This window comes from Mustela nigripes, chromosome 15 (genome assembly GCF_022355385.1).
Source record: "Mustela nigripes isolate SB6536 chromosome 15, MUSNIG.SB6536, whole genome shotgun sequence".
In the NCBI taxonomy this organism is placed as follows: Eukaryota; Metazoa; Chordata; class Mammalia; order Carnivora; family Mustelidae; genus Mustela; species Mustela nigripes.
In genome coordinates, this window is record NC_081571.1 from 4,674,961 (window position 1) to 4,690,709 (window position 15,749).

The window sequence follows — 15,749 nt, forward strand, 5'->3', positions numbered from 1 at the left end:
AGGGGTGCTTGGGTGACTCAGTTGGTTAAGAAACCAACTCTTGATTGCAGCTCAGGTCTTGATCTCAGGGTTGTGAGTTCAAGCCCTCTGTTGGGTTCCATGCTGGGTGTGTAGCCTACTTAAAAAAAAAAAAAAGGAAGGAAGGAAGGTAAGTTACTGAATTGTTAAAATTAGAAAAATAAATAACGGATTCTCGAGTGAGCTTTGTTAATATTGTAGCACTGTATTCAAGGAGTGGTGTCCTGAACTGAATTTTTCAGTTTACTAATTTATATTTCAATCTCAAGTTATAGTCGCACATATTTTTCACATATATTGCTTTAGCCCTTATAACAATCCTAAGAGCTAAAGTATCATCCCTAATTAGTGAAGTTCTTTATTCATTCAATGAATATTGTGGGTGGGTTACCGTTCTAGAGCAAAATCACTATTCTTGTCATTGAGTCCTCAAACCATAATTGGTTGGTTGGTGCTGGAGTGAAGGGAGGGAGCTCAGTGTGTCCTTAGGGAATGATGGAGACTGGGACACTAGAAAAGTACTTGTTCTGTGTAAGGGACATCCGATGCTCAGCTCTAACTCATGTTGCCTCCATGTGGAACAAGATTTTTCTAATTTTTCAGGAAAATTATTTAATTTTATATTGAAAACGTATTTTAAAAATTAACCACTGCAGTGACTGAAGAAAATAATGCCACACATGGCCAGCAAATAGAGTGAAGTAACTAGGTAATCTATTTTGGTCATTTGTAAGATAAAAACTAAAAGATCATTCTGCAATGTTAGAGATGAGCCCAGGGTGCAATGGAAACACAAAGGACAAGTGTCATGCGAGGTTGAGGAAGATCCCAGAAGAACGTTGACAGATTGTCCGGCAGGCATGGTAGATATAGTCAGTCATAGTACATGTAGGTAGGTCCCAAGGCAAAAGAGGGGGCAGCAATTAGGTACACTGTAGGTTGAAGCAACCACTGTAGTTTGGAATCCAGTGGTCTGCCCAGCCAGTAAAAAATGGTGCCTTCAGCTGCTCCTCCGTGGGGGCTCCTGGGAAGGGCTGCCTGAGACCCCGCCTCCTTTCTGTTGCCACCCCCGCACAGGTTTCATGATTTGGACAAGGAAGCAGAAGGGGAGTGCGTTTCAGCACCTGTGGGGTTTATCCCCTCTAGAGGCTGGCCAATCAGGACACTCATATTCGTTACCAGTCATTCAAATGAGCAGACTGAGCAGCTTGATTTGATAAGCAGCCACTTTCTGTGCAGCTGAACAGAATGTTTGCCAGCTCCACGCTTCTGGCTCCTGTGTCTTCTTTTTCGCTTGCCTGTTTTTCCCAAGACTGCCACTCCTTTTGATACCGTGGAAAAGCAGTCAGTGAGGCAGAAGTTCCAAACTCCTAGAAGACCGGAGTCCTGTCCTTTCCTTTCCTTTTCCTTTTCCTTACTGCTTGGCTAGAGCCAGTTTCTCTTGCACGCGTGCTGCAAAAAATGGTTGCTGGATTGCTAGTAGATGATATCTGGTCCGGATTTTTTTTTTTTTTTTCAAACTGTGAAAACCCATAATCCCAATAATCTGTATGTCTTGTGTCTCATGGTTAATAAATCATCTCCAAATAAACAGAATGCTGAAGCATATAAAAACATTTTTCTCTCTGGGCCAAATCCTGAATCCTTAGAAGTTAAAGAGCAATTTCAATAAATACCCTTTTGTTTTCTTATTTTTATTTTAAATATTATTGCTTACACACTCGTTATTTCATGAAAATTTTCTTCTTTTTATGAATACTGAAGTATTTCACAAGGTTATTTCATTTTCTTCCAGGAAATGCAAGGTCACATGTATAACACCCCACCAGCTAAACTGTTGTTTCTAAATACCCCCTTGCTGGGCTGTACTCAAGGAGATGCTACGGCCCTGGCTAAGCTGTGAGCTGCCCGAAAGTACACCTTTGTAGCGCCCTGCCCTGCTTGATACTGCCTCCTTTCAAGCACTTAATAACCACTTAATCGAAGTGTGTTGAATAAGTGGGCAAATCACTAAATGTATTATTTTGTAATGTAGTTTTGCTTCTGTCAATCATTTTTGTTCCCGTCCTCCTCCTGTGCCATGGGCCATTGGATGCTGCAGCCTAGGATGATACGACCCTAAGTCAACCTTGCAGAGTGCCTGAGCACCCCATTTTGGAGTTACTAGACATGGATTTTATTTGGTTTTCACCGTTTCTATTATGTGTCCTTTGACCCTCAGTGTTCTCTCAAATGGGATAGAAATAAATATCTACTCTAGAGTGCGGTAGTAAAGAAAAAAATTATACTTTTTTTTTTTTTTAAATAAAGCCTTAACATAGTACTCAACATAAAAATGTTCAGTTCAGGCTTTGAATTGATTCTTCGTCTTTGAATGGATTCTTCATCTTTGAATGTTTTCTGCATACTAGTAGGTCCAGAGGTCTTAAAGTGTTAGTGGCCACTGGACTGTGACCGTCTGAGTAATGTCTCCTGTTGTTCTAACAAGTTACAGTCTTCAAAGACCATCACATACATTGGATCATTTGATTTTCAGTACCAATGTCATTATAATAATAATTATCGCCAACTTATGTAGCACTGATTATGTACCAGAAACAGTTTGGATCAGTTCACCGTGTAAGCTGTGCTTTGTAAGTGCTATTAAACTCACCAATTCCTCACAGCAATTTCAGAAGGCAGGTATTATCACTATGCCCAATGTAGAGATGAGGAAACTGAGACTAGGTTAAGTCACTTGGCCAAGGTCACATGCTAGTAGGTTGCATTCTCAGTGCAACTGCCACAGTAACCACATCGGCCCCAGTCATCTGTTAAGTGTTCTAGGCACTGGGCTAAGAGCTTGATATACATTATCTCAGGTAATCCTCACACCAGCCTTGTAAGATAAGTTCTATCTTTATCTCAACAGATGTGTAGTTTCAAATAGAACTTGCTAAGAAATGGGGCTGAAAACCCAGGTGTTCTTGTCACCATTTCCTCCTGAGAGTTTCCGCGAAGAGCCAGGCTCTTTTTACCCATACTCGGTTTTACATGCAGAAAACTATTTGAACTTGGACTTGAGATCATCCCAACTGCTGTCAGGACAGTCTACCCAGACTAAATTCTTTCCCAGCCCCTTGGTATAAAAAACCCAGGCTAGGAGAGAATACACAGGAAAGAGAAGTGACATATTCCAGTGGTACATTTTTTATCTCTAGCTCCAGAATAAGAAATCTTTTGTTAAAAACTCACATTTTGGGGTGCCCGTGTGGCTCAGTGGGTTAAAGCCTCTACCTTTGGCTCAGGTCATGATTCCAGAGTCCTGGGATCGAGCCCCACATCAGGCTCTCTGCCTTCCCCCTCTTTCTCTCTGTCTGCCTCTCTACCTACTTATGATCTCTGTCTATCAAATAAATGGATAAAATCTTTAAAAAAAAACTCACATTTTTAAAAAAGTATATTAGGATTTTTAAAAAATACATCACCGTATCATTCAATTCTGTCTTCTAGTCCAATGAACTTAAATGCCTTATAGATATGACATGGTAATAGGACATATCTGAGATAGAATATTTATTCTTATTCACTACAGAAGAATTAAGTGTGCAACCAAATGTCACTTGTTTTCCACAATATACTCTTTATTGTTATGTGCATCTTTATTCACTTAATTAATTCAGCAAACATTTATGTGCCTATATGAGCCAGGTACTAAGCTACACACTGGGAATACAAAGAGTAATATGGTGGTGTCCCTGTTTTAAAGGAACATACAGTCTGTTGAGTGAAACTGGTATACCAGTAAGCATAATTGCTATGCCATATGATTGATGCCATGCATGAATGCAGAAAGGCGGATCGGGCCATGGGAAGCAAATCGCTTTAGTGTGCTTAGTTGTGAACACCATCTCGGCAGAGTGAAAACTGAGTAGTTTCTTGGAGGGATTTAGTGAGAAAGGCTCTCAGACCAAGGTTACAGTCTGTGCAAGGGGGCAAGACCACAGGTGTTCAGGAGAAATGTGGGCATTGGGCTATGGCAGCGCTGGATGGGTGTGAGAGCAGTGACCCGGGACGACAGGGGTGGGGGGCGCTAGCAGGTGAGGTTATAAAGAGGACAGGTGCCAGGCTAAGGACTTTCAAGGGTAATTTGCCAAGATAAACCCACTCAAACTATTCAACTTAGCATGTGTGTTGAGAGACTAAGACAGGTCAGCACATAGGGTATAGTTCCGTTCAGGTTTTTTGTGCCCTATCATCTAAAAGAAATCTTCTGATGCAAAAATCATAGTACTTCAATTTTCTTTTTTCTTGTAATGGTGTTTATGTGGGTTTTCTCTCATGACTGCTTTTAATTTATAGACTTTCTTTTTTATTTCTACTTATTCATTTGAGAGAGAGAGAAAGAGCACAAACAGGGAGAGAGGGAGAGGAAGAAGCAGACTCCCCACCTGAACAGGGTGCCCGACATGGGGCTCTATCCCACAATCCTGGAGCTCATGACCTGAGCGAAGGCAGATATCTGCTTAATTATCTGAGCCACCCAGGTGCCCCATAATTTATAGACTTTTCAAGGAGGACTATGTAATTTGCCTTTTTGCTCCAAGAACATTATACATGTATTTTTTTTTCATTATTAATGAAGTACTTACACTAGAAAGAACTTTTAGGAAGAAGAGGGGAAAAAAATTCAGCCAGAATTCCCCGATATGAACCTAACTGCTGATGGTTTTTGACTTGTTTATTTTTTTACATAAAACAGGTGTATCTTCTAAAGTCAAAATCATATTGCCATAACTTCTAACTTGATGTGCATGGTAGTGATTGCCTTTACAAGAAGATGCTACAGTATTTGTGTATCCTTCACAATAATTAGTACAGAATTCCAGTGTAATGGTCCATCCAAACTAGATGCTTGATTGTGGTATGCACTGACTCTGTCGATCTCTTTTTTCTCATATTTTGTGTAAATGCTTTGGTATTTATACCCTCTTTTCCCTATTAGCTTAATCCAACAGATTTTATGTTTTTCTTTTAAAAAATCAGCACATTTTAAAAAATTAGGACCATGTCAAGAAAGAGATAGCCCAAAACACACCTTTCAGGGAATGTGACTTTATCTTCTCATCCCAGTCTGGTGCCTGCACAAGCAGGAAGCTGTCTGGGTAATGGCTGGGTCATTTTGAGATATGCAAAAGAAGCTATGACCAAGGAGCTGGAAAAGCCAAAAAACTTTTGAATTCAGTCAAAATGGGTCATTCATTCAACAAACATAAGAGTGATTTTTCATTGTGCAGATAATTGGAGCTATTCAGGCAGCTGCAATAGTCTTGTGGGGTTGTCTGTCTCCATACTGTGCTCAGGCTCACCCCAGGGCTGGCTGCTTGGCCAACAGAGAGACAGCAGCCTGACAGCGGAGCTTCCTTTGTTGTTAATTGCTATTGTTTTTCTTAAGGTCTTTGGCCCACAGTTCTGGTTCTCTGCTCTGGTTTCTTTCTAAGTAGTCACATTGTCTGCTCTTGGTCTCTGTTAGTTTTGGAAGATTCCACTTTGAAGAGAAACTGAACCCTTGTTTCTCTACCGAGTAGATGGAGCCACCAGCTGAGTCTCCCCCTCCCCCATTTTTTCCCCCCAAATTAATCTCTTCTCTGAACATTGTGTGGATCTGAAAAGAAAAGAAAAAAAAAGACAACCCTGTTTTTTCCACATTTTACGTCATTCTCGCAAAGATAAGGTTTGGTTTACCTTTTCTTGAAAAGTGAATGACTCCAAGTTCATCATTTGTAAATAATTTTTAGATGTTTTAAAATAATTGCTCATTTTTCTGCTCATAGATTATTTTGACTGTTCTGGCTGGAGGAAGAACTCACAAATGCCAGACATTAGCTGTATCTGGTTCTTAGTGGAGCCGGAGGCCCAAGACTCAAGTGTAATGTCTTTATGAAACAGAGCAGATTGTGTTACAGGATATATACGACTTAGGGACACTGGAGCCAACCTACCCTCGGTGTGAATCCTTCTCTGCCTCTTACTAGTGTATCTTTTTGTTTTTTTGTTTTATTTTTTCAGTGTTCCAAGATTCATTGTTAGTGCACCACACCCAGTGTTCCATGCAATCCATGCCCTCCTTAACACCGACCACCAGGCTCACCCATCCCCCCAACTCCCTCCCCTCTAAAACTGTCAGTTCGTTTCTCAGAGTCCACAGTCTCTCATGGTTAGTTTTGAAAAAGGGGCTCAGTCCTCTCTGAGTCTGTTTCCCCATCTCCAAAATGGAGATAAGGATAGAAAAGGATAATATCTACTTGTGAAGGTAAATGAGTCCATTAATAAGCTGGAGAATCCCTGGCCCGTAGTGCTTGGCACATATTCATTGCTGTTTTATCACCATTCTTGACCTCTTGGCACTGACTAAACACATCCACATGGAAGGTTTATACAGTCCCTGTTTGAATATAACTCTCTACTGGGTAGAGTGGTTGAACACTCTATAGAGACTTGGGTAGAAAATAAAGGCATGTATAGGGGCATCTGGCTGACTCAGTTGGGAAAGCATGCCACTCTTGATCTCCGGGTTGTGAGTTTGAACCCCGCATTGGGTGTAGAGATTACTTTAAAAAGTAAGATCTTTAAAAAAAGAAGAAGGAGGGGCGCCTGGGTGGCTCATTGGGTTAAAGCCTCTGCCTTCGGCTCAGGTCATGATCCCAGGATCCTTGGATCGAGTCCCACATCGGGCTCTCAGCTCAGCAGGGAGCCTGCTTCCTCCTCTCTCTCTCTGCCTGACTCTGCCTACTTGTGATCTCTGTCAAATAAATAAATAAAATCTTTAAAAAAAAAAAAAAAGAAGAAGAAGAAGAAGGAGAAGAAGAAAATAAAGTTAGGTGTACCCTCGGAGTTCAGAGCCCATAGGAGTTTTGCATATGTGTAGGGATACAGAGCTTCCAGTCTCCTAACCTAAATTGTGAAAGGCTTGCCTATTACTTGTCCATGTCTCTTTTACCAAGTGATCTCCTTTAAAACATAAATAGTGTGACCTCTAGTATATAGGTTAATGGTAAACTTTCTGAGTGAGTACAGAGTGAGTACAGTGACCAGCGTCATCATGGTTAAGTACACCTTCTTGTCTTTTAGAAAACTTCTTCAACAATAAATACGTGTAATAAGAGCCATGGCTTTAAAAGTGCTCCTGGAACAAGAAAAAGCATTTCGCACCATCGCAGTTCTACTGGTCTATTTGGTGAGTCAAGTCTTTACTTTCATAAGAATGTGGTGGAAGGGTCATTTTAGTAGCACCGAAACTATTTTTGATTTCTAATCCCGTCTTTTGAATTTTTCTTTTAAATTGTAGTTTATCGATGTTGCAGGTCATTAACAAAAGATTGTTGCTCAGTCTTGACATTTATAGCAATTGTTTGAGATTATTTTATTTACATTTAGATGAAGTAAAAAAATCACAGCGTTACTCAGAGCCCCATGACAATGGTGCTCCCTTGGGTGTATGGGCAGATGTCTCTATAACACACCCGAGGCCCTAATGAGACCACATTCTTTTTGGAGCCCATGACTTGCATGGATTGTGAAGAAATTAGAATCTGTTTTTAAAAGAGCTATTCTTTTTATATGGTTATTTATATCCTTTTTGGTTCCAAAAAGCATTAAAGACAGGTGGAGAATTTTAATGTTTGAAAACTTAACTCGAAAGATCTAGGCAGGTGTCAGAATTGAAATTTATTTAATCTGGAGATAAGATCATTATCTGCAAACGTAAAATGAATTACTGGATTATTAGAGACAGTACCTAAAGTCTTCTTGAAAGACAAAGCAAGAGGAGTTGGGGTCACATTGGAGTCTGGGAGAGAGGGGGAGAGAGTCAGAGAGAGGAGGGAAATTTTCCTTTCTTTCAACTGAGGCTGTTCCACATCCATATGAACTGTCTAGAATGGAGGCAGTGGAATTTCTTTCTCAAAGAGATTACAGTCTCTCTGTGGCTAAATGGAATCTCCTTCCTCTCGTAAATAAAATCAGACTCCTTAGGATGGTTGTCAAGGGGAGTTAAGAGAGGCAGGAAGAGATTATTAGACCTTTAGCCCCAGATTTTTTTCTACTCCTGAATTTCACACCGACTTCTCCCTCCTGCCTGCTGGAGAGGTTCAGACTTTGATATTATTTAGTTAGTTTGCAGGACTTCATTATAGGTACTCCTGCTTCAAGATGGAGGTAGTTTGTACTGAATAATTACTTATTATTACAATCATCAGAAACAATTTCCTGTGCCCCTGGTGTAACAGTCATTCTACAGACAAATAGATTGTTCACCCAGTGCTTCTTTCTTAGAAAAGAGAACAGATCCTGAGTCATTTTCTACCTTAGACTCTCAGAAAAGTATCAGAAGAAGACAGCCCTGAATTTAAAAAAAAAAAAAAAAAAGAAAGAAAGAAAGAAAGAAAAGGAGCCCTCATTCAGAAAATACAGAAGAGAATCAGGCTTATTGATTTATTTGCTCCACTGACTTATTCAGAAGGTCATTTTTCTTCCTAAAATGCGAATTAAGTTGGCCTCACCCTGAATTTAAGCTAACATTCATTGATAGAGTGAATAATAGATACTGATGATATTGTTCCTTTCTTGCAAAAAAATGTAATCAACTTTCTTTAAAAATACTGTTTTGTGAAACTTTTTTTTTCAGACATGTAAAGTGATTTGTGAAACAGGAGACTGTCGACAACAAGAATTCAGGGATCGGTCTGGAAATTGTGTTCTCTGCAAGCAATGTGGGCCAGGCATGGAGTTGTCTAAGGTAAATATCGAATGCGTGGTGAAGTTGCAGATCTGTGCTTGTTTTTTTGTTTTTGTTTTTGTTTTTTAGGATTTTATTTATTTATTTGAGAGAGGGAGTGAGAGGGAGAGAGAGCACGAGCAGGTGGGAGGAGCAGAGGTTTGTTATTGAGCAGGGAGCCTGATGTGGGGCTTGACCCAGGACCTTGGGATCATGAGCTGAGCCGAAGACAGACACTTAATAGACTGAGCCACCCAGGTGCCCTAGATCTGGGTTTTTAAAGTACATTTTTTTTGCGGGGGTGGGGGGGCTAAAAAAGAATGTACTTCACTAGTTCATTGCTAGTGAAGATTCTTGGCTCATTATGTTACTTTAGCCAAAGATTACACTATACCTTTGATTATGTCTTACTGAGCTAAAAGGTGTAGGTTCTAATAGAATTTGTTATTTTGTGTAATTCATGTTTATCATATTTCATTGAAAGAATGGAATTTTTTTTTAAGATTTTATTTATTTATTTGACAGATAGAGATCACAAGTAGGCAGAGAGAGAGAGGAGGAAGCAGGCTCCCTGCCTAGCAGAGAGCCCGATGTGGGGCTCGATGCCAGGACCCTGGGATCATGACCTGAGCTGAAGGCAGAGGCTTTAACACACTGAGCCACCCAGGCGCCCCGAAAGAATGGATTATTAAGGTGTATTTGAATTAATTTATAAGAATCTACTAAAGAATTAAAAATAAAGCAGTGATAAGAGAATATGCTAATGCTACTTTCTTCTACTGGACCTTCCTTCTCTTAAAATAAGTATTACCATTGCTAGTCAAGAAGTAGCCTCTCTCATAACCAAACTCCATGGTGGCGGTACCTTTCCAAACCAGGGTTACATGCATTCTTTTGACAATGCAAGCACTATTATTAGTCGCCATGCTAGGCACATGGTATTCCCAGGAGCATTTTAAATATTTTCATCTTACCCACTATTTGTTAAGAAGCGGTATGTTTTAGGAGGGCATATTTCAGGGTCTTGAATATTCTCAGACCTTTCTTTTTTGTGAATGTGTTCAGAGCTATACATCCATTTGCTTTATTTTCTGACCTTTTGAAGGTGTAACTTGTGGATAATGGATATATCATTTTGTTCTAAATAAAGCATCAAAGTCTGCCTGTTAGAAAAGGAACAAAAGATTTTTCTTTTTACTTAAAGTGACTTTTAAAAGAGAAGTCCTTTTCTCCTAGAGACTGCCATTATTTAAAGTTGAGTCTTGTCATTCCTAGATTTTTGCATCAATGATCCACAAACAGCAGGAAACAAAGCATTCTGCATTCTGCAAGTAATTCCTGGTGGATGGCTTTTCTCTGTTGGTTGTGTTCAGTAAGTGGGGCCATTTAATATCCTGAGTTTTCCATTTGGATTGAAATTGCTGACCTTCAAACCCTGTGTTACCTTGAGTGTTAGCTATAGCATCTCAACCAGTGTTTTTCAGCTCCTACTGATTGTAGTAAGGTGCATTTTCAGAGGTAGGTTTTGTGGTGTTGGGTGTAAAAGGATTCTTTAGAGCAGACTTGTAGATCTAGGATCAGTGAACAGAATAGTGGAAAATGCGACAATGCCCCAGAGGAAAATAGACAATGAAGTTGCTACCTCTCAAAAGTTCTTTCCACAAATCTCGGTGAAAATCTGAGTGATATATAACAGATTCTGAGAGATAAGTAAATCATTTTCAAGAAGCTGCTCCTTCTCCTTCATCCTTTGGATCTAGAGAATATAGCGTGACTCTGGAGAATCAGGTCAGAAGATGAGAGTCCTATAAGCTCCAGAATCTTTTATTAGTTAGTATTTATAGCTAAGCTTTTTTTTTTTAATCAAAAAATTTTATTTAAAAAAGCTTTTCTATTTAAAAAATAGGATGAAGATCCTATTGTCCCTAATATTATTTTTATTTTAAGAATGCATCACCTAAGATTATCTGATAACAGTTTTCCTATTTCACACTTTTCCGTGGATTTCCAGAAGAATTATTTTTCTCTAGGTAGTAATTTTCCCCAAGTACTGAAACAGATGTTTACCTCTATGACACTGGAAGCAACCAAAGGGAAACAATCTGAATAATTCTGACTTTGTTACTAATTTTATGCATTAATAATTCTGTTTCAATATTTATTATCATTTTCTTCATTAGAAAAAAAAGATTAGGCCAAATTGCATGCAAGAGAATAAAAGTCAAGGTAATGATGTCACTGAAAAATTAGGGTAAGACCCACTCGGATGCACAACTGTTACAAATATAAATACCATGTTCCTGCATGGCCTGCAGTGTCCACCTCAAGGTGGACATGGCACAGCCACAGAGAATACCTCCGCTAAAGGAGCGAACAAATCAGTCAACCTCAGAGAGTTTTGAGGGCAAAAGAAGTGCTACTTAAATATTGTCATATAAAAGGTAATGAATTTCTGTGTGTGTGTGTGTTTATGTTATAAATTAAATATTTCGCCAAGTCTTTTATCTTGGTTTTAGCTCCTAGTAAATGAAATTAGTAACTTAGCCTTGCTCATACCCTAAAGAGCAGAGGAATTCAAATATATCGATGGAATATATATATACTCCATTGGTATGATTGGACATATTAAACATATGAAAAAATATATATATATATAGTTAATTAAGGCAAAGAACTTGAGTTTTTATTAAATGATTACTTTGGGGCTAGAAATTTCTAAACTATCTATTCCTGATTTGCAGTTTCTTCTTTCCAAGCTTCCTTGATTAAGTCTTTAGCAAGAACATGTATCTTTCAGAGGATAAAAAAACAAAAAAACCCCAAAAAACTAAGTTCTGAATATATTAAAATCAGATAAATCACTTAAAATTAGAGAATTTATTCAACTGATTAATTATGACATCCATGGTTTACAAATTAAAGGAAAGTTTACTTTTTTGCCTAAGACCAAGCTTTAAAAAAAAAATAGTCAGATATTTATAAATAATTGAATTGCTTTTTACTTGTTGCACTGAACATAAAATTTGGAAGAGGGATACCTGTTTATTCATAATGAAATGACTGAATTCAGGAGTCCTTACTTTTTAACTGAAGCTTAAAATTTTGGTTACCTGTGGTGCTTGAAATTTTGAATGCACAATAAATAGTAAATATTTTAAAGTGAGTTATTAAAAACCATTTTCATCAGATGTGAGAGCTTTCAAATAACCTTCATTCTAACATCATTAAGTTACTTGTTTTGTTATAGTAAACATAACTTAAAACTTATTATCCATTTTCTAATATCATGTCTCTCAACCCAAAATAAAAAATGCCGGGTCATGAAGTTCTTTGCATTACAAACATGTTATCTGTGTCTTAAAACTAAAGCCTGGAAATACTTTGGGTAAGCAGGTAGAGTTAAAATTTCCATCTGTGGTTTTATTACTCCTAATGATTATTTTCTTTGGAAGGCATTCAATTCTATTTTTTTTTCTAAAGGTGTCTGGGCTTACTTTCCCATTGTTAGGTCTCTGCCATTTCAAACATGTAGTTGGGTTTGGGGGAGGTTCCCGGAATAGCATTCCTGGAGACAGTGTACACTTTGGCACACCTGTCACGTGTGGTCAGCAGTTCCTCTGACCTCTTTTCACTTCCTTTCAATGGTTAGATAGTAAGAAGTCTGCGCAGAAGCTCCAGGCTCAATAATAACCATCGTTGCTTGTTTAAATTGAGACACTTCCCTTCATTGGCCATTTTTTAAATGATTCCTTATTTTAACCTTTTACCCTAGATACTTTGGGTTATGTGAATCTAAAAGATGTCTCTTAACAAAAATGCACTATCTCTCAAACATCCCTTCAGCTATTATTTTGTAATATATATCGTGCAATTAAAATAGATAATTAGCCAATGTTTGTTATAATAAGCCAGTTTCTATGTGGTATTTGTATATTAAATAATGGAGTCCTTTTAACGTATGTCTTAAGTAGGGGGTATCACTTCTCCTGTTTTATAGATGGAGGAACAGACACAGAGATGGTTAGTTGATCTATCCATTGTCATCATTAGTAAGTGCTGGGAGAAGGTGCTGGAGCCACATGGGGTAATAATTTTTTTCTCATTTTGCATACTGCTCATGTATAGTGCTGTCCAGTAGAACTTTCTGCAGTGATGGAACGGTCTGTATCTGTGCTGGCCAAGATGGGAGTTACGAGCCGCTTGAAATGTGTTATTGAATACTTGAAAGGTGGCTTGTGTCACTGAACCACTAGATTTTGCATTTTAATGAATTAAATTTATGTGTTGCCACATGAAGGTGTGGCTGTTGTATTGGACGGTGCAGATCTAGAATGATGAACTTCCCTTCAGAAATTCTGGCTAGGGACCAACTTCTAACACAGGGAGATATCTAAATCCTTTGACCTGATGCTTGCACATTCCAGGAGCTGCCTCCCTGGCCAGGCTCCTTCCTCTCCTTCCTTGGCTATGCCACCCTTAGCCTGGCCACTGGTTTCCAAACATCCATCTGCTTCTCTTCCTCCAGCACTCATGTTTGGCCCAGCCACGTGGGCACCATTGCCATGGCTCCTCACACCGGGTGGCATTCTCTGAGTCCCCTCCCTGCCACCTGAGCTGTCTCGTGGCATGAGCGCTTTTGGTTTCCAGTTGTTTCCCTGAAAGCCCCAAGCATCCTGTCTTCTCAGCCGGGTTCTTTTTGGCCATTCAACTTAATGGGTAGGCTTCGTGTATCTTTGGGAAAATATAGGACAAACCACTGAGCCATCTGGGCTTGGTTTTGAGGATTTTCTCCTGCTGAGCCATAGCTAGTCTCTCTCTCTCTTTCAATACAGGGTTTAGGTTTAGAAAGTTTATGAGAAAGAGAATTGATAATGTCTTTTTCCTATGTTCGAGGCAAAAAATAAGTGCTGTTTACATAGCTCCACGACTGGTACACGCTGGGCATTTGGAGCCACAAATGTGCACAGGAGTGTTACACAGCCAGCCCTTCAGCTGGTGAAAATAAACAGCATTGCAATGCATGGGGGAGGATGACTTTTGTTTCCCTGAAGTGACCACATTAGCCTTTTAATTCTTACTGTCTAGAATCTGCCCGGCCACAGCCCCTCCTCCTCACCGAGTATTAATGCCAACAATGTGCTTTTAACATGATCACCTCCCAGCAGTAAACCAGGAAACTAGTTTTTGCATGAACCACTTGAAACAGTCTTCAAGTCTCTGGCACAGTTTTCAAAGTCAGCTTTTCTAACCAATTATTGGGATAACTTTAGCTAATGTGAAGAAGTTAATTCTCGTAAACAACAACACACTTTCCTCCACAAGGATGAGTGTCCGGTTTCCCATTTTTAAAGATGTCTGCTTTTTGGTAAGCTGTTTTCATCCCTATGAAGAAAGTCACACGGGCACATATAAAATTAATATAATTTGCAAGCATGAAAAAGATTCATTTATGCCATTTAATTATAGTGTTGCTCACTTTATTTATGTTTAATTATACCTAATCGGGCCCAGCGATGTTTGGCAGATATTAGCAAGCTCTAGCTTGTAATTTTTCTTTAAAAAACTCAATTACAGATTTTCATAAACTGGAAGTTGGTTGTGGGGGGGGGCTATGTCTTTGGTGTTGTTTTATTAAAGGAAATTAAAAAGGTGATTTCTAAACACCAACTACATAAATCTAATTTGTCATTTCCATTTGCTTGTGCTAGATTTTTCTCCACAAATAACTTCTTCTCTGTCCAAATTTGAGCTTTTAAAGTTCAAAGAACCAGAGTTAATAACTTATTGGCTGTACAAATAAATAGTGCTTTAGACCCAAGGGCCCCAAATGTGTTTCCTCGACAATGATGGTCTGTGAGGATCTCCCCTGTGGTCTGGGGAACGGCTCCTAGAACACGTAGATGGGATCCGCTTGTGTTTTTGCTAAGTGCTGAATTTGCAGAGGGAGAATAGAGAGAAGGGGATCTGAGGACTGTTTACTTTGAGTCAGTTTGCCATTGGAAAGCCACCAAATGTGGCTTAAAAAATATTGGGCAGAGTGTCAGGGCTACTGCTGTGGCCAGCTTGGGTGGAAATGGCCCAGCTGGACACAGCCCTCTCTTGCCTTGGAACCCAAATAAGAAAGGCCACTCACTGCTTCCACCCCCACCCCATATAGACCCCCACCCTCATCTCCCACCCCCTGCGCACCTCCACCAGCCCACAAGAGTTATCTGGCCTTACTAATCGGGACACTGGTGTGACCTTTATAGGCTTTTGTTCCTTGGAATAACGTAATAATGATACCAATAAGGAAACAACAACAACTTCAGGAAATACTGCTTTCAGTGCTATTTGTTCATCCATTTGTTTAGCCGGCAAACATTATATGTTACTCACCAGCCTGGTATGTATTGTTAAAGAAAAAATATTCAGTGGCACTTGTTGATAAGGATGGCAAGGCAGGCTTTAGTCGCTGGGTAGGGAGGGGAACCACTGCAAGGGGATTTTATGGTGGGGGAAACCACTGGCCTCCATCCCGATACATGAGCTCATGGGAATTTAGAGTCAGGGAGCAGGGGTCAGTGGGTGAAAAATTACTTAGGGCTTAGAGGGGTCCTGGCTGAAGCCAACCTAATAATTCTTTGCTGAAGACAAACCAGGGTGATTGGACTGCAAAGCTCCATGAGACTTCAAGTGGAGCGTGGGGAACCCGAGCAGATATTAGGGTGAGTAGTTCTGGTTAAGCTGAATTAGCAGAGCACTTGCTAAAGCTGGATTTTATAAGGAAGTACATGTGTGGGTCTGGAAGAAGGTTAAGAAGCCTGGCTGAAGTTTGGTCAAGCAAAGAATCTTTATAAGTACCAGGTGCCCTGATAGGCTTTAGGGAAAGAGTGACGGAGGGAGGCGTTGGATATTGGGGATTGTTTGCTTATTGTAGGATTTTGGGAAATCACTTGGAATCCTATGGCAATGCTTAAAAAAAAAAAAATTGGGT

At 39.5% G+C, this 15,749-nt stretch overlaps 1 protein-coding gene across 3 annotated transcripts in view; it reads left to right on the plus strand.

Annotated features, from left to right (window-relative positions):
• TNFRSF19 (TNF receptor superfamily member 19) overlaps positions 1-15,749 on the plus strand; it is a 90,674-nt gene that overhangs the window by 13,154 nt on the left and 61,771 nt on the right. For all 3 annotated transcript variants that reach the window (XM_059377774.1, XM_059377773.1, XM_059377772.1), the window contains 2 exons: positions 7,129-7,234; positions 8,684-8,794. In XM_059377774.1, coding sequence (XP_059233757.1) covers positions 7,166-7,234; positions 8,684-8,794 — 180 coding nt within the window. In that variant the 5' untranslated portion in view covers positions 7,129-7,165. The remainder of the gene's footprint in view (positions 1-7,128; positions 7,235-8,683; positions 8,795-15,749) is intronic.